We start from the raw sequence: 27800 nt of genomic DNA on the forward strand, positions 1-27800 counted from the left end.
CTTGACTTAATTCGTGCATAACTTACAAACAGCATTATGAAACATCAGGTTCATCTAAAATATTATAACATGCAGTTTTCATTCTGGTATACAAGTAAATATATATCAAGAGTTAAACTGTTCTGTCTGAAGTCTGGTTCTTGTCTAGGTATTCTAACCCTTTTCAAACTAAGCAACATGTCTCGGATGTGTGGAGCTAAACAGTGAAACAGCGATGACTTTAAACGCAACCTCTGCCTTGATGAAATGCTACACAAGAACTGGTGCTTGCTGTAGATTTTGGACATCAGCAAGATAATACTTTTGGCATAATTCTGCATACAGGCACCACCAGTACGACAGACAAAATGGTCAGCCCGACAATTTCACCCGGCTTTTTTTATCATTGAATGTGAGGGCATTTGAAGTCAAACCTTTACCCTTACCAGTTTTCTATATTCTCCCTAAATCTCACAAAAGTGAAATACAACAATCTTTTTAAACCTTTCCTACAACTGGAATATCACTTAATACAAAATATTGCAGACAGTATTCTAATGAGGACACTCGTGAAAACTTTTATTTTTATTTCTTTTTTATTAATTTCTTTTCAGGACATGTGAGTGGCATCCAAATTGTACTACACAAAAAAAAAGAAAAGAGAAAAATAATATTACAATCAACAAAAACTTCCCTTGCTACAGAAATCCTTTACTTCCCAAAAATAATTTAAGCAAAGTCCATAGCGACGCTAAATATCTACACAAAAATCAATTTATTGATCAGATAAACAGATCACATATACTTTTTCAGAAAATATTCTTGATAAGATCGCACATTGTCATGGTTAACAAACGACTACAGGGCAGCCTTTTGGCAGTGCCATCGAATTAATTTGATTTCAATATAAATTTCTCAATGATTATACTAACACCTAGTGGACATATCATCATCATCATATACAATATAGTAATTGAAACAACCACTGGAGAAAGTGGACCATATACATGTACAAGTAGCCACAGTCACAATAGACAAGCATTATATAATGACAAAATGAAGAAAAATAATACATCTTATAAACAATCTTACAGATTCCACATAGTTTTCATCCTCATCCTCCTCATTATCATCAGTGAATCGTCCTCAATATCACATTGTAAGTATAGGTAATAAAATACAAACATCAGCATCAATTGAAGAAACTTTTGTCAAGTCTTACAGTGCAATGATACAAATTTACTTTTCATTGACAAAAGCTAGCATTCCTTATATAAGTCAATTTATATTGAAGTACATTTCAATTCCTATTTCCTTTAGCTTTGGCTCTATAAAAAAATATACAAAAAAAAAACACGGAAACCAAAACAAAACCAAAATTGAAACCAACTTTTTGCCTTAATGGCAAAAATTCTTGAAAATGTTTCAATTTATGACCTTTATAGGAATTATTTTGCATACTCTTAATATTGTCAGCATGATGACTTATCACAAGGGTTTAGGTTAGTTAAACCATGCTGTTCATATGATAGATTTTGCATGCTAGGAAAAAGGGTGTGGTCCTATATGCTATACAAGCTACATGGATCATTAAAGATCAACAAATAGAGATTACTCTATGACATTATATTTGATAAATATGAAATTCTATGTTGAAATTTAAACTGGTAGCACATGAACATCTTTAAGGGAATTTGCACTCTGAAATATCTTTCTAGGTTATTTGATCTCAATGTTTTGTGTGCATACTCCATGGTAAGAAGATTATAAAAATCCTTACAGCAAGAATATAACAATAAAAACATCCTTACAGCAAGTTATCCAATCAGTCATCTTATTAATTTTGTAATCAATAATTCAATATATTACATTTTCTATTCGCTTATGACATGAAATGTGAATCATGTCGATATCCAACCAGGAGAGAAAGTCCCCCAAAAAATTGGTTTGGAAACGTCATTTATACATATTGATGTTATGTTGCATAAATATATGTTAAATAAAGTCAGACTATATTATTCCCTGGGAGAAACATACATGTAAGTTATACCCATTAACTGTGTTAGACAGAGACCATCTTAATTCCTGAATTATCTCACATAACTGGACGTACATTTCCATTTTTTTCCCTTAGTATTTTGGTTTTACACTAAACTCCACAAGAATATACACTTGGACAAAATAAGATTTCAACCAATACAGACTCCCTAACATGCAATGCTGGCAAGCAGTAGGGAATACATGTAAATAATGAACAAACTTTGGGGGTATTGCAAGAAATTCATTTGCAACTGATTGCAAATTTCAATTTCCATATCAATATATCACAGCAAAATGAAATACACTCTCTTGTGAGAAGCATTTTAGCAATCAATTGCAAAACTTGCAATTAATTACTTGACTTTTGGGGGGGGTGGGCCTAAAATTACCAATCAAATAATTTTCATGTTTCTTGCAATTCCCATTCATTACATGTAGGATATTACTGAATAAAGGATGAGAACACATTATTTTGGCCACCTTAGCCAAATAATTCTACAATATGACCATCATTTAATCCCCTTCTTGATTCCATCCCCACTTCAGTGATTTTCACCATATATGAGTTCACACACTATTCTTACACTGAATTGGCTTTCAACTTTTCAAGGTATCATATATATTGGGTCAATCATGCAATGAAGATACATTCACTTCTTTACCAAATCAGTAAACAATGGTAACACGTTAAAGCAAGCTAAGATTGCACAATACTAATTAATATACTAAGGATCAATAGAGCATGACAGCCATTGCAGTAATTAAAGCCAATAAGAGAGCAAGGCAATTTTCTGAAAAAATCAGATGGGTAACCATGTCAGTAAGAGAAATTTGGGGGACAGCAAAGCAAGAGGATGGTACCCAGGTAGATTGGCCGTCATCAAGGGCTAACAAGAAGACTGAAGCAAATTAAGTTACTTGTAACCATTTCTTGAACTTAACCATTATGCTTACTTAGTCCATATAAATAACACATCTGAACACATTTGCATTAGAGAAATAACAGAGCAATCATAGGAGATGAGTGGAATGGGGGAGAGGTTTCACAAATTACACTGTTTAGGGGAAATTAAAACAAACAAAAAACTAAAAATGGATTAAATCGTAAACACAAGGCCATGCTATAATAATATCAATATAGAAAAAATCATTAACCATTTTTTTTAAACCAGACATAATTTGCAATTTTGAGAAGACATGGAAATAAGACGTGATGCTGTGGTTAGGTTCAAGAAAGCATTAATGCAAGCACTTAAAGGGTGTATCCTTATACTGATTCTTTCCGTCAAAACAATCGCATCTTTTTTTCAATCGGGTTAGCCTACCATCCAATGGATGGAACTGGCAGAGGATGCTAGCTAACTTCACACATGCCAAATACTGAATACCCAAAAATTAACAAATTAATCTGAGAGAAAATGGTTAGGGCTAACACAACATCAATAAAGTATGGAACAAGAAAAGAACTATTTTTAAAGGGTGAAGAATTATTCTAAAGATGTCTGTACTACATGGAGCCATATCGTTGATCAGGGATAGGTGAAACAGGGAGGGGAATCTACGGTCTCTGAGATTTCTCATCGTTTCCATATGACAGAGTTCTGTGGATGACCAAGTCCCTTGGATGGGATCATGTCCAGTAGGTATTCCCGTTGCCGCTCAGTAGGGGGGCGATGAGGAGCTACCATGTGCTGCTTCGGGATGATCTGAATCTGAGGCTGGAAGTTAGAGACAAAAACAAGGTATAATGTATTTAACAGTCATTTTGATTTTGTATTCACCATGTTAAGATGGTGCCCGTTATAGAGCATGTGTTATTGTCACACACTGATACTCAGATGTCAATGTACACTATATTTTTGCTCTGGGCTGGATATATTGATATTAGATTTGTGTTAAGGGCAGATGATGGTTCAGGTTAACTGTTTATCATCAATATTTTTGCAAATAACAGAAACTAAGGAAGACAGTTCCTGCTTGAGATCACTAATCTATTACCTCTTACAAGACTAGACCAGATTAAATAGATTCTAAATACATCATTATCAGACCAAATAAAGCACCCAAAACATCTATGGTTGTCAGAATGGAAAGACAGTTTATAAAAAAAGAACTCACTGCAGACACAGGAAAGTTGGGTATATAGGCATAATGGATTGGTTGCTGTACAACCCGCTGGCTTGGAGCTGGATTCATCACCCTCTGCCTATGTGCCTGACTAGATGACGATGATGACGAGGACGATGATGAGTGGTGAATGTTGCTAGCTTGACTGCGATGAACCACGTTTTGAGTCTGATACAGAAAATATTGTATAAATGTATTGAGAAACAGCTGAACTTACTACAAATCAACTTTAGAGGCCTATTTCAATCAATAATGTTCTTGTATGTGTGCAAAATGCTACAGAAAATAGATTAATATTTTGTTTAGACAGGGACTTGTAAGATGATGAAATCAGAGTACAGATGTATAGCCAGCAAAGGGGAACATATTTCACATCAATACGTGAAACAGAGCAAAATTCAAAGCTCTTATTGTTGGTCATACACAACAAATAATGTTCCATTCATATTTCACAATGGTAGGTTAACTTTATACAGGTGTAAATCAATATAACAAGGGAATATTTTCCATACTTGTAAACCCACTTGAAAGGAAAGACTTCAACAATCTTGAAATGAGCATTCTTGAGCATTCTTGGACAGTATGTGTGCTAAATAAATCAATTTTCACTTTTGTCATGACAAAAACTTGGCTGTTACTACATTCTTGTTAAAGGTACATGTAAATATTGTCAATGAGTATATACAGTAATTGAATGTATATAATGTATTCAAGAAAATTTAGTTGAATGTCTTAGTTACTGACCCTGTGTCTTTGTGAACTGCTGCTGCTGCTAACCCTGCTAGTGGATGGTTGTTGAGTTGTACTCTGACTCTGCTGGATGCGTTGCTCAATCTCTTGCTCCTGCTGTAATGCTTTGACAAAGGCCGTCTTTAGACGATTGGTATGTTCAGCTTTCAGAGCCTTCTTCTGGTTGGACACGATGCAAGACTCACACATGATGCCTTGTTTTGGATCCTAAACACACACAGATGACAACAGTCAAATCAGGGAAGCCACATTTAATGCTCCACTCACAGTGCACTACTAAAATTGTATAAATCAACCATTAAGCAATGCGTAATTTGTGAATTACCATTAGGATATTTTCATTATTTTAATAGAACTTAACTTTTTCAAAATTGGTGTATTACTCCTCAAAATATTCATTCATGAAAAAAGAAGGATGAATTTTCAGAAAGGCCGTCTCTGCAACAGCCTTGCCAAATGATACGTCCACCCCCCCCCCAAAAAAAAAAAGATTAAGAAAAATCATTCATTACAGGTACAATACCATGCAAACAATCTGACAAACAAGACATGACACATAAAAGATAAAAATTGGGTTCTATAATTACCATCTTTACCTGCTTCCATATAGTAGTGAAGTCAGTGTTGCACTGCCCACACTTGTATGGTTGTACAAATCCCTTGGACTGGTTTTTATCCTTTTTATCAAGATCAAGTATTGTGTTCACCACTTCTTCCAGCCCAACAAGAATGATAAATTCATTGTTGGCTGCACTGGGCAAGAAGTGCAATTCAGGTGGAGGAGGTTTAGGTGGAGGGATCTGGAGAAGAGTTTTCTCTAGCTGTTTCCTAAGAGCCAACTTTGCGGCTGCTTGTCTGCTAGCTGCCGACTGGCCATCATTGGCTATCTGATTCTGCCTGCTACTTGACTGCTGTTGATGTTGCATCTGGCGTGAAACACTGTGAGTTGAAGTGGTCGATGCCGATGAGGATGTGGAAATTCTTACCACAGGAGCACGGACCATCTGACCTGACTGAGATGTAGCTGCTGATGATGATGAGGACGATCTGCTTGTCTGTGCCATGATCAAGGGTGGTGGTCCTGAGTGGCCCTTCTGGTAGTTGTGTAACTGCCGCTGTATATGGGTGCCACGCATCATTTGGGGCATGTCAGGTCGATTGGAGGAATTAGATTGTGGCTGAATACTAGCATGTGGCTTTGTTCCTGTCATAGAGGAATGAGCCATATTTTGTGGCAGTCCAGTTCTATGGATTTGAACAGGTCCTGTACCATTGGTACCAGCTCCTGCTGCTGAGGCTGCACCATCTGGTTTAGTCGGTACTGATACAGGCTGTTGCTGATTCAATCTTAGTTTTTTCAAAAGTAGCAATTTTGTCTCCTCATTTCTCAATTCTTCCTGCAATTTTTTCATGATGATTGAGCGAGCTTCATGTTGTTCTTCAGAAAGCAAATGAAGACAATCCATCAAGATATCTTCTTTGTTCTCCTTATTATCTTCACCGATTTCCATTGCATCACTTGTAGAGTCTTCCATAGTTTTCCTGTGAAAACCAAAGAAAGAAATATTTACTCATTCGTTCATGTCGACTAACAAATAGAAATCTAACAAAAAAGAGTAATAAATGTGATCTCCAGAAATAATCATACATAAAGCACAAACAAAGCCAAAATATACCCCTTTTCCATTCCCCCCCAACAAAATGCACACACACACAAATCTTATCCACATGGACAGACCAGGATTTTTATAATTACATTCCTTATGAGGTTCAATATATTACATGTATGACAAACTTCAGTTTGATGGAAAATCAAAAGGACTAGTGGAACTGCAAGCAATTTAGTTTCACAACTGTATTTGTGAAACCGAAAGTTGCATAAAATTAATATGTCCATATAAAAAAAAAATCTCCACATCCAAGATATAGTGCTGGACCTGCTACAATTAACATTCGCTGATGTACATATGCATGAATAATATGACGAAGTGTGCATGCAGGATTGCCAGCTTGTTCACACACACACTTCAATGTAATGTACTTTGTACTTCTACTTTCAAAATCTTAAATGGATCTACATGTAACTCAACTTAAAGTATGCCTCCTCCATTGCCAGACCATAATTATATTTACACAGCTAACTTCTAAAAAAATTAAAATGACCCTGATGGGTGTATTCAGACTGATTTGATCACCAGAATACTGTTCATGAGAACTTGTTCAGGTCTAAAAGCATCCAATGGTTATTTTCAGCATTCACACCGACTGACACAGACACTTTTGAGATAATTCTCAAAGTTATGAGCATCTGCAGTATGGTCTGATTAGCAGGCAGGCAGGCAAGGCGCGAGCAGCCCACAGCACCAGAACCGAACTTCATTTACTCGCTACACTAGGTTTGAAAAAATTCTTGTGATTTGCTTTCACACAGCCAAAATACATATACGTGTACCCAAGACTTTGGAAAAAATCCCTGCAAAAGTTCTTGTATCTTCAGCAAGTACATGTACCTACTACATGTATTTCGTGGATATTCTGTTTTTGGGATATTGCGAGTATTTTGCTTTCTCATTGGCTACAATACCTGGTATTTCTGATCGGGGTAAATCAGTGTAAATTTCTAGAAGTTCAAAGAGATCTGAAAATGGAATATGAGCTTTGACTTTTGACCTTGTGACCAAAAGTCTAATCGGATCATTCTAACTTACATGCATACAGTGTACATGTACATGAATAGGATTTGAAAGTTATCACAGGAGTGATATTTTCAGGTTTATACCATTGTGATCTTTGACCATTGACTTCATGGCCCACTAATCTATTCAAATCATGTTCACATGGACTAAAAGGCTTGTATAACAGCCATTCAAATTTACAATTTACATTACAACTACTACCCTGTTGACAATCCCCATGTGCAGTATTCAAGAAAGCATGTGCAAATGCATGTATTGTACATGTACACGTACATGCACAATTTGTACAGTGGCAGTCAGCAATCTTTGAGCATAGTTTACACTCGAATTTACACTCGAGTGTAGAACGATAGAGTGACCAAGCCAGAACAATAGGAGAACAATAGATTCACTGGACCATTTCCTTTGTTCTTGCTCGAGTGTAAAATCGAGTGTAAACTATGCTCAAAGATTGCTGGATCATCAGGGTTTTCCATGGGTATCCTGTACAAGTATACAATAAACTTACAAGATATTTGGCCTACTTTTTTTCAATTGCTTTATACATTAATCAAATTTATATCAATCTGTAATTTCAAACAAAATCTATTCATGACTACAATTGAGAATGAATGGTAGTCAAAAAAGCGGGAGATTTTGACTTATTAAAAACCATCCCATGAAATTAGGGAGCCCTGTTTTTATTGATAACCTCTTTATCGCTAGTCTTGTCGATAATCGCTTGTGTTTTGCTACTTAGCGATATAAATAACTTTTCTCTCGTTGTCAATAATACCCACTACCGTATATAATAGTATTATGTAGGGACATGACAGCGATTTTTCCACGATTTCACAGAATTCACAGAAACAGCCTTTTGAAAGTGCTGCCCTCTACGTTCGAAGATGTAATGTCAGCATGATATCGAGGTCTAAAAATCCAAAATGGCGGATTGGTGAAAGTCGTTGACTGCTGATATTACCAAGCTTTTGATTGTCTGCGACTGCAACGTAGTCCTAGTTCACCGGAAGTGGTGACACCGCTCGGTATCAAGTTCGTACATTGATGAAAACAGTTTTGATTTAAGTCGACGTATCCGTACCAGGCCACAGCATATACATGTACCAGCATAATAGCGAGATGTTATGTACCGGTAATCATTTACATCCGATGAACGCAGATTTTAAAGCGTTCTTGGTACAGTGGCAGATACAAATTTTGACCAACACAAGTATTGTGTCATCGCAATAATGCATAAAAACGTCAGACATCTACATGTAAGGGGAAAATCCTTTTTAGTGTGACTTTCCCCTTAAAAGTCTTACTAAATAGGATAAAATCCTACTAGCTCATGCGTGCAGCCAACGACTGAAAATATACACCATTGCAATTTAAGTACATGTACATGCATGTAGTGTTGAAAATTAGGATATTCTTCCTGATTGCGGTTCAGTATATTCTACAAATAGCAATCATGAAATGGAAGGTTAAATGTATTTAAAAGTCAAAGATTACACTTAATTAGTTTAAGTTGATTGGCAGGTACGTAGTTGGTCTGAGAGTACTAGAAAGGTTCTAGAACCTTGTAGAACCTAGCATGCATGTAACATGCAGTGACATCAAAGAGATGTTTGCAGAAGTGCAAACTGGCCTTTAAAATCTGGACAGCAATTCTAACGACTAGAAAACTTGAATAAAAAAAATGTCATACAGTACATGTATGTTATTCTCTTTAGTTACAAGTAAATACATGTACATGTCTACTCACTGTTCTGAATTTTCTGTTTCTCCTTTCTCCTTGTCCTTCAGATGACTTTCATCACGCTTTTCACCATCATTGTCTTTTTCATCGGAGTTTATTTCAATTTTGTCATTAGAATCACTGTCTTTAGCACTGTTTTGTAAGTCAATATCCTCTTCTACAGGATGTTCACTTGTTGAATTGTCAACTGAATCTTTTGACGCACCTGAGCTGTCCTTTGGCACACTGGTGTCACTTACACTGTGAGGATCGGACGTACTGGTTGTCTCTGACTTCGGTTTAGCATTGTCCAAGCTGGTCCCTGCCGATTCTAATGAGTCGTTTTCAACATCCACCTCCATTGCTTCACTGTCACTTTCTGCACCATTGACCTTTTCACCTTGAGACTTATCCTTCTCACTACTAAGTACAGTTTCCTTTCTATTGTCTGATGCCTCCTTGTTATCTTCACCATTGCAACTCCCTGAGCTTTCTGTCCTATCTGGATTTATATCACTCACATTCACACTTTTTAATTTATCCTCATGGGAATCAGACTGGTCTGTATCCTTTTCACTTTGAAGATCCTCTCCTGTCTTTCCATCACTCTTGTCACTCTTATCATTGTTCAAGTTGCAAGGTGCAGGCTCACCAGAGTTTGTTTCAGAAGCAGGAGCAGTATCCTCACCCTTTCCATTTGTGTCTGGCTGTGGTGAAGGTTCTGCCTCCATTACGTACTTTGGCAGAGCTTCCGCTTGGTCCTCTTGATTGCTACCATCTTCCGGCTCATGTCTGTCCTCTCCTCCATTACTTGTAGGGGAGTCGAGTCCTCCATTACTGATTGCATTGTGTGATTTCGGTGAATTTACTTTGTTGTTTTCATCAATTATTTTGATCCTGAAAATTAAAACAAACAAAAAGGATTGATCAAATGAACGGCTTGTAAGGAACACATCAATATTTCCAGCATATTAAGGACGTTCCACAGTTATGTTTGTGCGCATTATGATCTGCGCATATTTTACACTCTGCGCGCTGACGTCACAATGGATGAACAGGCGATTAATTAGCTGTGGTTATGAGCTGATTTTTCTCATCATCTGCATGCTAACTACAGATCCGATGCGTTATTTTATGAAGCTAAAAAAATGGAATTATTCCATGGACCATTTTTTAAAATATGTCTACAATTTTGACATACTTTACTCTGCAATGCTGCCAAGAATCACGAATATTACCCCGAGTTTGAATAAATGGTAGAGTGGTTTTGTTTTTTGTTTTCACATAGATACAAAGCATTTGGCACATTTTTGGTGTTTTAGAAAGCACATTTTCTCTAATAAAAATACTGATAGTTTGAAAACAAGCACATGAACTCCTATTTTTTAATGTTTGCACCTCTTATGTATACCTTCCTCTACAACTTTGCAAATTTTGGTGAAAATGACATGGATTTTGAATAAAGTGCAGCATTTTTTGTACTTTTGCAGTTTGTTATTGAAATTTCACATTTTTGAGATTGGGTTTTTGTTATCTCTTACGCCATTTATAAGAACTGACAGTGCTGTTAGACTTAAAATTGCAAACAAATAGCACTATAAATAGATTCTCCATTCTAACAATACAATGATTAACTCTCTTGCAAAATTTGATGACTTTTTCATGTATCTTGACTAATGTTGTAAATCGGATCAAAAATCAGATCGAAAATCGGATCGGCAGTTAAGCTTCTAAAATCGAAATCGAATCGAAAATCGAATCGGCGATGTTTAAAAACAAAGGAATACATCAAAATGTTGTTCGCGGTCGCGCGCATCTTCCTGACAAAGTCACAAAGACGAATGCATTGGAATGGAAGTCGCCAACATGCGCGATCGTTTGGAACATGTTTTAAAGCCAGGGGTTTTGAGGTGTTATTGCTTTAAAATAAACGGTTAAACCGAGTGATTTTTATTAGAAAGATAAACGAAAGACGCATCTTCCGAGCAAAGGCGCAAAGGAAAATAAAATGAAAATATTTCTCATAGATCACAGGTTAATGAACGATCGGCGGGACATCTTTTAGAAGTATTTTTAGGTGCTAGCGATTTAGAATTATTGGAATGATCTCTTACGACGCATCATCTTAAAGTCGCAAGTGCAATTAAAATGAAGTAGACGACGCAAGCACGCACGATGATTTGAATTATGTTATTAAAATGTTTTGGGTAGCTAGCGTTTTCAAATCAATTTGAAGTTCACGGCGGGGTCCGCTATCACCACGAGGTTGAAGAGAAGATGTCTATCATCATAAAGGGGGTAAGAGAGTAGCGCAGTGAGCTCCGTCGGTAATACGACCTTTCAAAGTTCACGGCGGCATCCGCTATCACCACGAGATTGAAAATAAAATGTATATCATCATAAACGATGTAAGAGAGTAACGCAATAAGCTCCGTCAGTAGCACGATCTTTAAAAGTTCACGGCGGGGTCCGCTATCACCACGAGGTTGAAAATAAAATGTAAATCATCATAAACGATGTAAGAGAGTAACGCAATGAGCTCCGTCAATAGTACGACCTTTCAAAGTTCACGGCGGCATCCGCTATCACCACAAGATTGAAAATAAAATGTATATCATCATAAACGATGTAAGAGAGTAACGCAATAAGCTCCGTCAGTAGCACGATCTTTAAAAGTTCACGGCGGGGTCCGCTATCACCACGAGGTTGAAAATAAAATGTAAATCATCATAAACGATGTAAGAGAGTAGCGCAGTGAGCTCCGTCGGTAATACGACCTTTCAAAGTTCACGGCGGCTTCCGCTATCACCACGAGGTTGAAAATAAAATGAATATCATCATAAACGATGTAAGAGAGCAACGCAATAAGCTTCGTCAATAGTACAGTCTTTAAAAGTTTCTGGCGGGGTCCGCTATCACCACGAGGTTGAAGAGAAGATTTATATCATTATAAACGATGTAAGAGAGTAGCGCAGTGAGCTCCGTCGGTAATACGACCTTTCAAAGTTCACGGCGGCATCCGCTATCACCACGAGGTTGAAAATAAAATGTATATAATCATAAACGATGTAAGAGAGTAACGCAATGAGCTCCGTCAATAGTACGACCTTTCAAAGTTCACGGCGGCATCCGCTATCACCACGAGGTTGAAAATAAAATGTATATCATCATAAACGATGTAAGAGAGTAACGCAATAAGCTCCGTCAATAGTACAGTCTTTAAAAGTTTCTGGCGGGGTCCGCTATCACCACGAGGTTGAAGAGAAGATTTATATCATTATAAACGATGTAAGAGAGTAGCGCAGTGAGCTCCGTCGGTAATACGACCTTTCAAAGTTCACGGCGGCTTCCGCTATCACCACGAGGTTGAAAATAACATGTATATCATCATAAACGATGTAAGAGAGTAACGCAATAAGCTCCGTCAGTAGCACGATCTTTAAAAGTTCACGGCGGGGTCCGCTATCACCACGAGGTTGAAAATAAAATGTAAATCATCATAAACGATGTAAGAGAGTAACGCAATGAGCTCCGTCAATAGTACGACCTTTCAAAGTTCACGGCGGCATCCGCTATCACCACGAGGTTGAAAAAAAAATGTATATCATCATAAACGATGTAAGAGAGTAACGCAATAAGCTCCGTCAGTAGCACGATCTTTAAAAGTTCACGGCGGGGTCCGCTATCACCACGAAGTTGAAAATAAAATGTAAATCATCATAAACGATGTAAGAGAGTAATGCAATGAGCTCCGTCAATAGTACGACCTTTCAAAGTTCACGGCGGCATCCGCTATCACCACGAGGTTGAAAATAAAATGTATATCATCATAAACGATGTAAGAGAGTAACGCAATAAGCTCCGTCCATAGTACAGTCTTTGAAAGTTTCTGGCGGGGTCCGCTATCACCACGAGGTTGAAGAGAAGATTTATATCATTATAAACGATGTAAGAGAGTAGCGCAGTGAGCTCCGTCGGTAATACGACCTTTCAAAGTTCACGGCGGCTTCCGCTATCACCACGAGGTTGAAAATAAAATGAATATCATCATAAACGATGTAAGAGAGCAACGCAATAAGCTCCGTCAATAGTACAGTCTTTAAAAGTTAATGGCGGGGTCCGCTATCACCACGAGGTTGAAGAGAAGATTTATATCATTATAAACGATGTAAGAGAGTAGCGCAGTGAGCTCCGTCGGTAATACGACCTTTCAAAGTTCACGGTGGCTTCCGCTATCACCACGAGGTTGAAAATAAAATGAATATCATCGTAAATGATGTAAGAGAGTAACGCAATAAGCTCCGTCAATAGTACAGTCTTTAAAAGTTTCTGGCGGGGTCCGCTATCACCACGAGGTTGAAGAGAAGATTTATATCATTATAAACGATGTAAGAGAGTAGCGCAGTGAGCTCCGTCGGTAATACGACCTTTCAAAGTTCACGGCGGCATCCGCTATCACCACGAGGTTGAAAATAAAATGTATATAATCATAAACGATGTAGGGTAAGAGAGTAACGCAGTGAGCTCCGTCGGTAATACGACCTTTCAAAGTTCACGGCGGCATCCGCTATCTCCATGAGTTGGAAGAGAAGATATCTATCCCCTTAAACATTGCCATAGATAATACCGCGACTTTCTCCCTGAATAATGCGACCTGAAAATAGCTAGCACCTCAAAAACAATCTTGAAATATGTTCTGAGCGATCACGCACTGTAACCAGATCTACACCGATTTTTTCCTTCAAGGGGCATGATCGAAGATCGGCAAGTGATTGCCGATTGTGGTGAAATCGAATGGAATCGGTTCCCGATTGCAAAATCGGTTACAAGCTTAATCTTGACTGAGTAATATAGGTTTAAACTCATTGTAGTGATATTGCGAGGTCTAAAAATGCCAAATTCTTTTGAATGCGCAATTCTTAAGAACATCCATTTAGGTGAACTTTGAAGCTCTATAGCAAAAAATCAAGCACATGGACCTATGTTAATTTTTGCATATTTCGAATATTCAGGTTCTAAAGTATCTATGTGCAAAGTTTGGTGAAAATGACATGGATTTCACTTTAACTGTGGAACGTCCTTAAATCACAACTGTCTTTGTAAAAAAATGGGAAGATGGGATTCTTACATGTACATGGTGTCTCGAGAGAAAAAATAATCTTGGTAATTGGAGAGTAATATGAGTCATGAATTGAAAATAACATTAATAACCTAAGACTGAAATCCGGAAGTGGACTTGAAGGGGAAGACCACAATATAATGAATAACATGTAATCAACAGAGGTATACCAATTTCATAAGGTTGGGATTAATTTGCTTTACACCAAATATTGACCATAACTATTAATTTTCTAGATCCATTAAAAAAATAATAATTAGATGTGCCAGAAGTACATGTACAAGTAAAAAATTGTTTATTTAATGTACTTTTGTTGTTTTCATTGAATTGCCAATTTTGAGAGTGATTGGCTTTCAAAGTTAAATGATTCTTATTAGGAATGGCATCAGCACGCTGGAAATGGTATCCATTTATTTTTTCACTTAATATTTTTGTTATGTCCAATTTTGTCCATGAGTATCCAACCACATACAGTGTACACTTTCTTTCCTCATTTCTTATTTCTCTTCTACCATTGTAATAATCATAAATTGCATGTTCAAAGGGCCTTAAGCTCATAATCAGTATTATAATCCCCAACTCTTTACATTTCAACTTTATAGGGCTGGATATACAGAACATACAATGTATTTTATCTAACCTTTTAGGGGCTATTGATGAGTCATCTGAATCAGGATTGATATCTGACGATAATTCCAGAGGTCTTTTACCAGGTGCAGACCCTGTTGTAATGTCGGGTGTCTCCTCGGACATAGTGAAGTCTGGATCTGTATAGAACATAAAATTACAAGCAATGTCAAAGTATCATTTCTGTCAGAGTATGCAGCTTGCTGGCAGGTTTCAACATTCAAAAGATGTCAAGTAATATCTCTTTCATTGTACTTAAAGTGAAAGGATACTAAGACCTCTTTGAGTATTCCTACATGTATTCATTAATGTGAATGTCTGACATTTATAAAACAGTGGGTGATTAATGCTGATCTCAGGACACCCACGCAACCACAGTGTCAATCTAATATACATGTAGTTATTAATACCAAGACCCATCACATGATTAACATACATTATTGTAGGCATAAATATAGTTCAAAAATTAAAGATACACAATGGATTTTTAGCTGTTATTTTCCCGTACATAATTTTTCGCGAATCGCAGGGGTCCCAACATTTTCCTGGATTGTTGAATTCGAGATCATGACATGTACCAAACACTTCCACAGCATTTCAGAGAAGAAAAAGTGCAAAAATATGCTACTTAAAGCTCCCATGCTGATGTGTCTTTTGTACATTAATACGTCCCTGTAAGAACAGTTAGAAAGTGTGAAAAAAGTGTCTTAAATTTCACCTTTTTTTGTACCTTTAGATCTGAAAATTCATCATGTCACAGTTTGACCTGGAAGTTGCGTTTTGTTAAGATTCATTTTTTTTAAGTTGGTTAAGCCAAAGGTGCAAAAATGTTGAATTTTGCGATCAGAATCTTACAACCTCGAAGACCTCTGGTCATTACTGTGACCTATGAATATTGATTATGCAAATAGCTGCCAATGTAGGTCTGTGTATAGAGTCAATCAGATGACAATAAAATCACATTTCATGGAAAATACATTGTAATATTACAGTGAGTGAATAAATATTGATAAAAATAAGTTCGGAAATACATGTAATTTAGGCTCTGAGTTTGTTTGAGGAATAAAAGAGTGAAATTCTAGCAAACTTTTTTTTTTCATTACTGACTGTAGTTTCTCAACCTTATTTTGTACTAGTATATGTATACCCCGCCCCCCCCCCCCCCGGGATCGGAAGGACCGAATGCGTGTTCCAAAAATGTCTGGTAAAGGGGTACTTTTTCGCGGGACAAGTCCGGCCCGCTAATTGTAAAAAAAGGGGGTGTATTTGTATTTTCGCCCGGAGATTTCTTTAAAATGGGGGGGGGGTTTATCTCTGTCTTTGGACTCCTGAGAAATTTCAAAAGGGGGTTATAAAATATCTTGAATAGCATAGAAAAATTGATCAAATCCTGAAATTCCTGCTAGTTTTGAAAGTTCATTCAGGAATATTTCACTTTGAAAAGTGAAGTACGGACCTTTTGTTGGAATGAAAGCTCACCTGAGATAGGGGGTTCATTGAGCAGTGTTCCGGATTTAGGAGGGTCTCCAAGGCAGAAAAAGCCTGTGAAAAGCCCTCGAAAGGGGGGTTCCGAAATTTTTGCAGACCTTCCATAGGGGGGTGCTTTCAGAGGGAACGAGCATAGGCGTACCCTAAATTACACTGAGTGGGGAGGCCTGGATGTATACCGTAAGTAACGGTGTATTAACCGCACCTTTTTCTCGGCGGGATATAAGCAAAAGTCGGGGGTGCGGTTTATCCACGGTGACGGGACTGAGCCCGCCCGCGTAACCCCTCCCGAACATGTAGAAGTCTGCCAGTTCACAACACATCGAGTGGCTGGGCGTAGCCGCCCAGCGCAATGTCGTTTAGAGGGGTATGAGCCGCGGGTAATGGGAAGCGATTATTACGATAGTGTCCATAACAAATGCACCCACCTTCATGACACTAATTTCGACTTTATTCTCGATTCAAAGCAGCGAAATTCCCTGGCTAAGTTCAAAGAGACGCCAAGCATTCTCAGTAATAATTTGTCACAGCTGAGCAAGAGCCGAGAGCTAGCTTGCGTTGTATTGTGGGTTTAGTGCGACTTAAGCTGGCGCTATTCATTTTAACCCCTCGAAGTCCCGTTTCGCGCCAGCTTATTTTTTTCTTTCCTGTTTGCCTTTCATAAGATACCATGTACACCGTGCACCACGTATGAGAGAGACGGCACGAAGCCGTAAAACAACTGGAAAAAATGCAAATTTCTTTGTTTCTTGAACCTTCCTGTAATCCTGTAGATGAATTGATCAAGAACAGCAGATTTCCGCATACCAGTAATCTCTTTGAATACTTTGAAATCTTTAACTTAGTTTTTTGTTTCTTTGTATCTCAAATATGCATGTAAATGTGAGAAGGATTTTTTTTTTTTTTTTTTTTTTTTTTTAGTCCAAAGTTGGGGGTGCGGTTAATACACGGGTGCGGTTAATACACCGTTACTTACGGTACTATACGTGCCTACTGGCCTATCTCCATTTTTTTTCATCACACAGGATGGTTGCAATAGCAAAACTTTGCTGTTGGGGACATTGGCACTGATTACTAAATGTATCAATAATTTCACATGTTGTTAAATTTGCGGTCGATCGGCAATTCGTGAAAATAAAACCCCCACAAAACTAGCAGCTTATATTACAGTTATACAAAGCATAATGTGCAGAGTTAAAGCAGGCCACTAAAATTCATATCATGTTTTACAAAAAAAATGTATAGTTACAAAAAAATTGAGAAACAAATTTCATAATCAATGATATTGCATGATCTACATGTATACACTGTAAATATAATTGCATCACATCAAAGGGCTCTGCACAAAGTGACATAAAGACCAAATTCACATAAAAATGTATCATTTGATTCACATACCTGTACATTGTACAAGTACACATTAATTTTTGTGGCTACAATCTGAACATTTTTTTTCAATATCAAACCAACCCCCCCCCCCCCATGCACACACACATACACACACACAACAACAATAAGGTAAATTAAGTTTAAATAAGTCATGAGGCCAGTTGGCATTCATGAAAAAACACACACCAGTAAGGCAGTAAGTAAAAGCAAAATACTTGAATATACATATAACAACTTGTAGTATGACAGTGCACTTTCAGTACATGTACAATGTACCCCCCCCCCCAAAAAAAAAAAAAAACTAGCACATCAATGATGTGGAGCTCTGCTCATCCGGCATCTCCAGCGAAATTTTACACAATTTTAATTTGAGCCCAGTTGACACTGCAGTGAATTACATTGGTGACATAAATTGATATAAAATTGAAATTGATGAAGAAATGACATACATGTAGAAGCATTTTTTGTGATCTACGAATAAATTTCATATATAAAATAATTTTCTAGTTAAAATTTCTGTGTAGAACCTTGGTGAACCTCATGTAGCTCTCAGATGGAACAAAAATAATCAAAATCAATCAACAAATAAATATTTTTGTAAATTTTAAAAATATATGAATAAATGAGCATATTTAATGGGTTTCAAACTTCTGTGTTGAAATTTTGTATCACCACCTTGAGCTATCATATAAAGCAAACATAACTAAGATTGATCAACAAATGAAGAATTTTTTTTTGTGATTTATGAATAAATTTTGCATAACTTAGCATAAATAATTTCCTAGAAAAAATTAAAGTTTTGTGTACATGTTTGGTGAACCTCATGCAGCTCTACCAGATGGAAGAAAAAAAATCAAAATCGGTCAACAAATAAAGAAGAGGCATTTTCTGTGATTTACGAATAAATTTCGCATAAATTATCATACATAATTTTCTACTGAAAATTTCAAAATTCTGTGTAGAATTTTGGTGACCCTCATGAAGTTCTACCAGATGGAAGAAAAAAAATCATAATCGGTCAACAATTAAAGAAGAAGCATTTTATGTGAATTTTAAAAAATACGCATAAATTAGCATATTCAATGAGTTTCAAAATTCTGTGAAGAAGTTTTGAATCCCCCATCTAATGCTATCATATAAAGCAAACAGAATTGAAATCAGACTTGATATGATAAAGAAGAAGCATTTTGAAATTCAGTCAACAAATAAAGAAGAGGCATTTTCTGTGATTTATGAATTTTGCATAAATTAGCATAAATAATTTTCTACTCCAAATTTAAAAATTCTGTGTAAAAGTTTGGTGAACCTCATGAAGCTCTACCAGATGGAAGAGAAAAAATCAAAATCGGTCAACAAATAAAGAAGAACATTTTATGTGAATTTTTAAAAATATGCATAAATTAATTTCGCATAAATTAGTTCAAAATTGTTCTAATCAAAATTTCAAAATTCTGTGTAGAAATTTGGTGAACCTCATGAAGCTCTGCCAGATGGAAGCAAAAAATTCAAAATCGGTCAACAAATAAAGAAGCATTTTTTGTGAATTTTGAAAAATGCGCATAAATTAGCATATTTAATGAGTTTCAAAATTCTGCGTAGAAGTTTTGAATCCCCCACCTAGTGCTTATCATATAAAGCAAACAGAATTGAAATCGGACTTGAAATGGCAAAGAAGTATTGTGAAATTGTGGACGGACGACGGACGCCACGCCACGGCACGGCATAAGCTCATCTTGCCCTTCGGGCCGGATGAGCTAAAAATGCAAAACGCTGTACATGTGCATGTACTGTACAGTGTTTTCATGTTGGTAGACCCATTTATTTTGTTTTCTTTCTATTTCACTATACAAATTATTTATTGGTTGAAAAAAGACAAAAATCATGAGCCTACATGAGTATTGCTAGGCCTAGTACGGAATTTCTATATTTCAGAAAAAGTCATACAGTGCAGGAATTGTTTTAAAAAACAGGTGAATCTTTGAGCATGATAATACACAGTGAATATCTACAATACACAGTGAATGTCCAGCAGATAAACATAAAATAAAACACAAAATAATAACCTCAAAATGTACATGTATGTACTAGAACCTCAAATGTACACTGTACATGTACCTCATTGAAAGGGTGGAACTCAAAGAGTGGCCAGGGTCAACTGAATCATTAACTGCATGGACACAAAGAGAGAAGAGGACAAAGGGAATTTTCTTTTGAAGGCAGAATCACTGGAAAGCCTTGAGTGCAAATAGGCTATACACCTACATGTAAAATGTACATGTACCCTATACAGTGCTTATATACATGTACATGTATGTCAGTATATTTGTTGTCACATACATAGACTTGGGAGGCTTGCAACTATTTGTCTCATCCTCAAGTAGTATGTAATAAAAGGCAATGGAAATCACACACACACACCTTCAGGAATTGTTATTAAAGTTCCATTTCAGTCTTGGCATGTTTGTCAGATAGAAGATACACAGGTACAGTGCTATGTAAAGACCTCAGCAAATGCACACGTTGTCAGCACACACACACACACACACACACACAAGTACATGAATGGTAGCACCAGGGAATTCCCTGATAGCACTGACTTATAGCACATACATTGTACTCACACAGAAACAAACTAGATGCAAGACTAATCTAACTATGTTGGTGCATAAAATCAGGAATGCTACTTTAAGGTGACGTCATCAACCTAGGTCACCTTGGGAACGCAGTTTAGGTCAATAATTGATCACGTACACAGAGCATGATCAGTCATGGTTCAATGGGCTTTGAGATGTTCAATTCATTGCACTAACGTGGAAAAAAACAAAGATGTGGACACATAAAAGTGTGCTCTCATCATCTGCACTAATGTATGCATGCTAACATCATAAATCATCTGGCAAAGATTCTAAAAAAAGATATATTCATATTTACATGCACATGGATTTAACACTTAGATGTTCATCTACAGAGACAAACATACTGTAGTATTGATTAAAGACAACTTAAAGAAGCTTTTCATCCCAAAGTTTGATTTACAAGGTACATGTATGATGTACCCCGGTACATTGTATCTCACTTGAAGAGATGAGGACATGCATCTAATCTACTAAATCTGAATATCCAACTTCCTGGAGCTATTTATAAATCAGCCATCATGAACGTCATATGATAATTAATGTCTGACCTTATTTGACTACATGCAATAATGTACACAAACAAGTATGTATATCACACACAAGTAGGCCTACATGTATGAAATTTGTTTTATCATCATCATCATGTTCATTATCATCATTATTATTATTGACAAGTGTACATAACTCTCGTATGTGTTTCATAAAGCTGTTCGTTAAGTTACGCACAACTTTACGCATGACTGGAACATTTTCTTCTGTCCTAAATGAAAGTCATAGGGATGTATCACTTACATGTAGCACAAGGGGTCCCCAGTTGTGCGTAAAGTCATTCATATCTTACGAACAGTGCTATTTTTCCACAATAGGGTGATTGCTGATTTTGAGGGACATTTCTTTCATTTCAATTTTCAAGAGTGACATTTTAGAGCAACAAGCATATATCAGACATTCGTGAATATTGTTTGTGGCAGACACTGGTGCGACTTCCAATAGATGTTCACCCCAAAGCATTAGATTTGGGGAATTTTAGGGTGATTTGGGCAGTGATGTGGGCAAAATCGCCCATTGCCCTCGTGTTTCTGAAAACCTTAAATTCCATTTCAAACTTGATCTGAAATGGAAATTCTGTTTTGACATAGAAAATGTACATGGGAAAAACAACGTATTCCATTCTGAAAAGGTGAATTCAAGAATCTTCACATGAAAAGAAAAGCAAATCTGATTTTCCATCATGATTTACCACACGGAGAATCACTGTCCCAAAACACACATTGATAGTATAAGGGCCATACAGTGTAGGTTTGTGAATTGTACATGTAACACAGGTTGTGTCAAATCCATTTAAGAAATAATGCTAAAGTTGCAGAAAATTGGATTTTATTTAAGAGTGTAAAATTGTTTTTGGAACTCTTGCATACATGTACACAGACAACTTCATTGATTAATTTGTACGAATTTTTTTTTTTCATAATTTTTTTATTTCCTTTCGCATCAAAATATTCCAATACCATGCCGAGTCTTGCCGACTGTTTGTCAAGTGCACAATAATATTGTTTAGATTACATTGGGTGATTTCAAGTCCGGTGTTGGCCTTGGTGTTGGTGTTAGTGTTGAAATTTGGTTTGCTTCCCCTAGCTCCAAAACTAATTCAGATTTTTGAAAACTTATCCAGATCACATGATTGACATCTCAACAGCTAGTGAGTGACTTTTCGGGACCATCTTCATGTTATTTTTGATGTTATAATCGTGTAAAAATTGACCTAACACCAACACCAAAAGGTCAACACTGAACTTGAAATCACCCATTGTGTAAGTTCCACTCATCATCCATGACTATTTTCAATTAAATTTAAAAGCATTTTTTCACGCTCTAAGTAGACAGGCCCTGTTACAACCGATAATGTCGCACCAACGCATAATGTCGCAGATTGAGACATTATGCCAAGAGCGTCCGACACAAAATGTCGCAGTCAACGCATAATGTCGCAGATTGAGACATTATGCCAAGAGCGTCCGACACATAATGTCGCACCAACGCATAATGTCGCAGATTGAGACATTATGCCAAGAGCGTCCGACACATAATGTCGCAGTCAACGCATAATGTCGCAGATTGAGACATTATGCCAAGAGCGTCCGACGCATAATGTCGTAGTTTTTCCAACGCATAACGTCACATGTCGCAACGCATAATGTCGCAGCAAATTTCTAACGCATAACGTCACATGTCGCAACGCATAATGTCACAGCGGTATTTTCTTCAGGACTCGAGCTACAGATAAGATATAAACTATGCTTTCACCAAGTATTTTGAGTACTCTTTGTATCTATTTATCGGTTTATTGCCATTTCGTCTACTGCCTTTTTCCCCACTATCGCATGGTCTGATATCATTTCGTCTACAATTGATTAGTCAACTATCAACATGGTCCAATAACCATTTCGTCTAATTACCATTTCGTCTAATTACCATCTCGTCTAATAGCCAGTTGGTCTAATAGCCGTTTTGTTTATTATAATTTAGTCTAATTGTATTTTTTTTTCAACTGGTCCAATATCATTACTTCTATTACCTTTTGGTCTAATAGCCAATTGGTCTAATAACCACTTGGTCTACTCTCATTTCGTCCATGTTCCATTTGGTCTTACTTCAGTTGGTTCACTATTACTTTGTCTAAACCCATTTCGGCTAACAATCATTTGGTATCATTGCCATGGGTCCCATCACCAATAGGTCCAATCACCATCTCGTCCAATCACCATCTCGTCCAGTCATCATTTCGTCCAATAGGCATATTCATTTCACCTTATAACCATAATGGTCTACTGGCACTATACCTCTACGGTGACTATGTATCATTGCCGACTTGTTGCAGTAGACAGCAGTACTACTCCTGATTTGTGGTTCAGATCAGCTTGCGAGCGCAAAAAAAACCCTTTACCATCAGCCGACAGGGCATAGGCGGATCCAGGGAAAGGCCCGGCTCCCCCACCCCGCATAAAAAAGGAAGGGGAAAGAAAGAAAAGGGAAAAGGGGAAAGAGAGGAGGGAAAATGAGGAAAAATAAGAGACAGAAAAGTAAATAAAATAGGGTGAAGTGACTTGGAAAATTAAAACAAATTATTTCATGCCTCAAAAGAGGCGCGATAGCTCAGTCGGTAAAGCGGGGTTTCTGATTCCGGTGACCCGGATTTGATTCCTAATTGGTGCGTTAGTGCCCCATGGTAAGGCATAACAGTCATTATGCCTACCAGGTCCCTTGGAGAGGACCTTAAGCCGTCGGTCCTGTGGTTGCTTGCTTACAATCATTCATGCTTTCTTTAATAGCAACCAGGTAAAAAAATCACCATGTACTTTGTAGGCTAAAATTTTCGCTCGCGCTTCGCGCTCGCAGCCACATCCACTTCAGAATTTTCATGAATATAGTGCTTGAAAAAGTGCTTAAATCTACCCCTTTTCGGACCGGAATATGAAGTATTTTTAGCTGGCACTTCGCTCTCGCTTGATATTTTTATGCTTTTTCAGTTCTGATTTGCTTTCAAAGTGTACATCGATAATTATTACTATTGTTTTTACTATTACGAAGTTATATTTATGCATGTGTGTAAAATTAGGTAATGAAACTAAGTTTTGGGGCTTGCCTCACATACAGGCATTGCTTATTTTCGGAAGCCCCTCCGTTTTACTCTAAAATACAAAAAAAAATCATTTAAGGCAGCTTAATGTTATCAATTGTGTTTATCAAATCTATAGGCCTTATTTTGTTTTATAAGATTTTAATATCTTTTTATATTCTTTATTTTTATGATATGATCATTATATACAACATTGTGAAATGGAAAACAGTAAATAAAATGAAATGAATAAAACATGTATTCAAAATGCCTTAATTCTACATGTAGGTCTAAATCTAAAAATAAAAAGTTTATTGAGATACCCAGGTTGTTCTATATATTTCTAACGTGCTTGAATTATCCAGTTTCAGATCAGAATATCAAAAACTTCTGCTCGCATTATTAAAATTAATGTAGGAAGATACCTAGTTACCCATCCATTTTACGATTTACAAAACATTAAAAGAGTGTCCTGTTCTTAGATCCGAAATCTATTTTTTCGGCTTGCGCTGCCGTCAATTATTGTTTAGTTATGCGACTCGAGTCCTGAAGAAAATACCAGTGATTGGACCCATGGCAATGATACCAAATAATTGTTAACCGAAATGGGTTTAGACAAAGTGATAGCGAACCACTGAAGTTAGACCAAATGGAACATGGACAAAATGAGAGTAGACCAAGTGGTTATTAAACCAATTGTCTATTAGGCCAAAAGGTAATAGACGTCATGATATTGGACAAAGTGGATATTGGACCAATTGAAAAAAAAATACAATTAGACTAAATGACAATAAACAAAATGGCTATTAGACCAACTGGCTAGTAGACGAGATGGTAATTAGACGAAATGATTATTGGACCATGTTGATAGTTGACTAAAAAAACTAATGATAGACGAAATGATATCAGACCATGCGATAGTGGGGAAAAAGGCAGTAGACGAAATGGCAACAGACCAATAAATATCCATACAAAGAGTAATCCTGATTTCCAAATCACTTAATTCTCTTTCTCGTGTCTCAAAATACTTAGTGATACTGATAGTATACTTCATATCTTATCTGTAGCTCGAGTCCTGAAAAAAAATACCGCTGTGACATTATGCGTTGCAACATGTGACGTTATGCGTTAGAAATTTGCTGCGATATTATGCGTTGCGACATGTGACGTTATGCGTTAGAAAAACTACAACATAATGCGTTGACTGCGACATTATTCGTCGGACGCTCTTGGCATAATGTCGCAATCTGCGACATTATGCGTTGGTGTGACATTATCGGTTGTAACAGGCCCTACATGTAAATACGAATTCCTCTTCCTTCTCTCTGTTTTTTCTTCTTTATTTTTTAAATTCTTTCTCTTCTAAAAAATATTTCAATTTTCTGCCTCCACATTTTCCCAGTCTTCCTATTGGTACAGTAAGGGCTCCAACTCGAAACTTACACTGTTACATACATGTAGATATGACAGAGAAAAGGCAATGTTCAGAATACCAATTTGTGACAATCATAGCAGTGTCATATCTTAGGGAGAAATGACAAAATTTAAGGCAGAAGTTATTGTTCAAGAATAAAACCCAGATACCCAGCTCAGGCTTACATGTAGTTCACTAATTTCTGTCAATTTCTCAATTTGAAATTCTAGTTAAGTTTTTAAAACTTTATAAAGGCCAGACACACAAAATAATGGCCATCCTAAAGGGGAGAAAGAATTGGGAGCTGAATACAGAGGCTAAGTCTGCATTCAGAAGCATCCAGAGGTAGGTATAAATGTTATCATTACCATGATTACTTCCACTTATTCTCATTTCTTGTACTGCTCATCAAAATTATTCCTAGCAAATACATGGCAAGGTCCCCTAAGTCTGCGCAGTGCCCCTTGTCTGTGCACATATCGTCGGCGTTCATCCGAATTGTCCTATCAGTCAATTTTGGTCAAAAAATCAATTATGAGATTTTTGCAGAAAATGAATGTACAAGTCCTATTTTATTAATAACTGAAGTTCTAGGCAGCAATTCAATTTAGTTTCTGAGATATGAGGGGATTTTCAGTGATACCATACAAATTTATAATAAAAGACTGTAGCAGAGCAATACGACGTTTTGACTGACCGCAATTTCAGTGCGTGGTCAACCAAACTGTTGTATCGGCAATCTGCACTGCATTGACTTTGCACGTGAAAAGCGATGTTTTGACTGACCGCGCGCATTGAAATCGCGGTCAGGGTTGTTGTATTCCCTATGGCGTTTTTGTACAGGGGAAACCTAAACCGCTCAAACTGAAATTACAAGCACGGAGCTCTTGCGCGATATTTTCTAAAATCCTTGGTTTTGTGTAAAAATAAGGATACCATAGTCAAACAATTGTCTTGGTCTTTCCAACCATGTATTTTTCTAGCAATGAATATGTTGTAAGGCTGGAGAACATAAGTGTGAAAATTACAGTAATCTTTGAAGTCGATTTTCTCTAAAATGGGTTTTCAACCGTCGTATGTGGATACGACGACGACATGTATCAGCACGATTCGAGTAAAAGAAGATACGCCATGACCACAACAAACTTTACACCTGCATTACATAGAAAAATCTTATTTAAAAAATTGACTAAAAATAGGCCTAGTGGGAAAATAATGAATTTTGGGAATTTCATGTGTACAGCCTCAAAAAGCAGCCGTCCTCATCAAAATCCCTGAAATCGTCTAGTGAATGGGTGCGCAGACATATATTGGGAAACCATTCTTTTTTTCAGTCTGAAAATGACTGGCACACTTAATTACTTTACTTAGATCTAGGCCTACATGTAGATCTAGTCATAACTACCGTAGATCTACATCCTATATAATATAAGGAACATAATCAGCTGAAAAGTTTTGTGAAATAAAAAACAAATGATTAATCTTAACTTGTTAGGTGTGCAGATATGGGACCCCCTTCATACCGTTTCATTGCACACATGCTTGTTCACACGCTCCAAAAATAAAAAAATCCCCGAATACACACACGCATTATCCTCGTAGACTTTACATGTAAAAACGTGGCGCGCGATAACCCAACACACACAAAAAAGACGCTTGACAGTAAAGCATTTATCTATTCAACAAGCGATTTCTCTTTAAGTTTAAGAAAAACAAGAAAATCAAACAATGATACGAGTTAACATACTTTATAGGATTCAAAACATCGGACAGTGTTAGCGATATCAACTCGAATTTTAAAAATATCGAACATTTTTGGAAGTTGTTCATACTTTCATTCAAACTCCGATGTTCATTTTCGAAGGGGTTATCGTACCGCATCGCCACTTCCAATGAGAGCTGGAGGGGAAACACGTCATGAATTTTGAGATATCTGTAGATCTATATTTCTGATATTTATAGGTTACACTGCCATTAAAAATATATTCATACAGTTTTAATTCAAAAAAGAAAATATACAACGTTACAATTTTTCATATTATGATTATTACCTGGTCAAAACATGAAAATGCGCAGGGGTTACAAATGACCTCGGAGTCCCCGTGATATTCAAATCTCCGGCCAATAGTGGAGGATCCCGTGAACGAGGGGTCGTCAAAATGGAAAGTTGACAATATCAAGTGCAACACGATAGGAAAA

General features: G+C 36.9%; 1 protein-coding gene across 4 annotated transcripts; it reads right to left on the reverse strand.

Annotated features, from left to right (window-relative positions):
- Positions 1-556: 556 nt before the first annotated feature.
- On the reverse strand, positions 557-27531 carry LOC129262168 (transcriptional repressor p66-beta-like). 4 transcript variants are annotated; one of them, XM_064100149.1, is made up of 7 exons: positions 27434-27531; positions 15072-15198; positions 9340-10209; positions 5484-6438; positions 4891-5103; positions 4138-4314; positions 557-3737 (listed from the first exon to the last, which is right to left on the reverse strand). In XM_064100149.1, exons 1-7 carry the CDS (start codon positions 27480-27482, stop codon positions 3597-3599), a joined length of 2532 nt encoding a protein of 843 aa, XP_063956219.1. In that variant the 5' UTR covers positions 27483-27531; the 3' UTR covers positions 557-3596. The 4 variants fall into 4 exon arrangements, with proteins under 4 accessions (XP_063956219.1, XP_063956220.1, XP_063956221.1 ...); XM_064100150.1 differs by lacking the exon at positions 27434-27531 and adding an exon at positions 20354-20529; XM_064100151.1 differs by lacking the exon at positions 27434-27531 and adding an exon at positions 19999-20073.
- Between the last annotated feature and the right edge of the window lie 269 nt (positions 27532-27800).

Source organism: Lytechinus pictus, chromosome 5, assembly GCF_037042905.1.
Source record: "Lytechinus pictus isolate F3 Inbred chromosome 5, Lp3.0, whole genome shotgun sequence".
Classification (NCBI taxonomy): domain Eukaryota; kingdom Metazoa; phylum Echinodermata; class Echinoidea; order Temnopleuroida; family Toxopneustidae; genus Lytechinus; species Lytechinus pictus.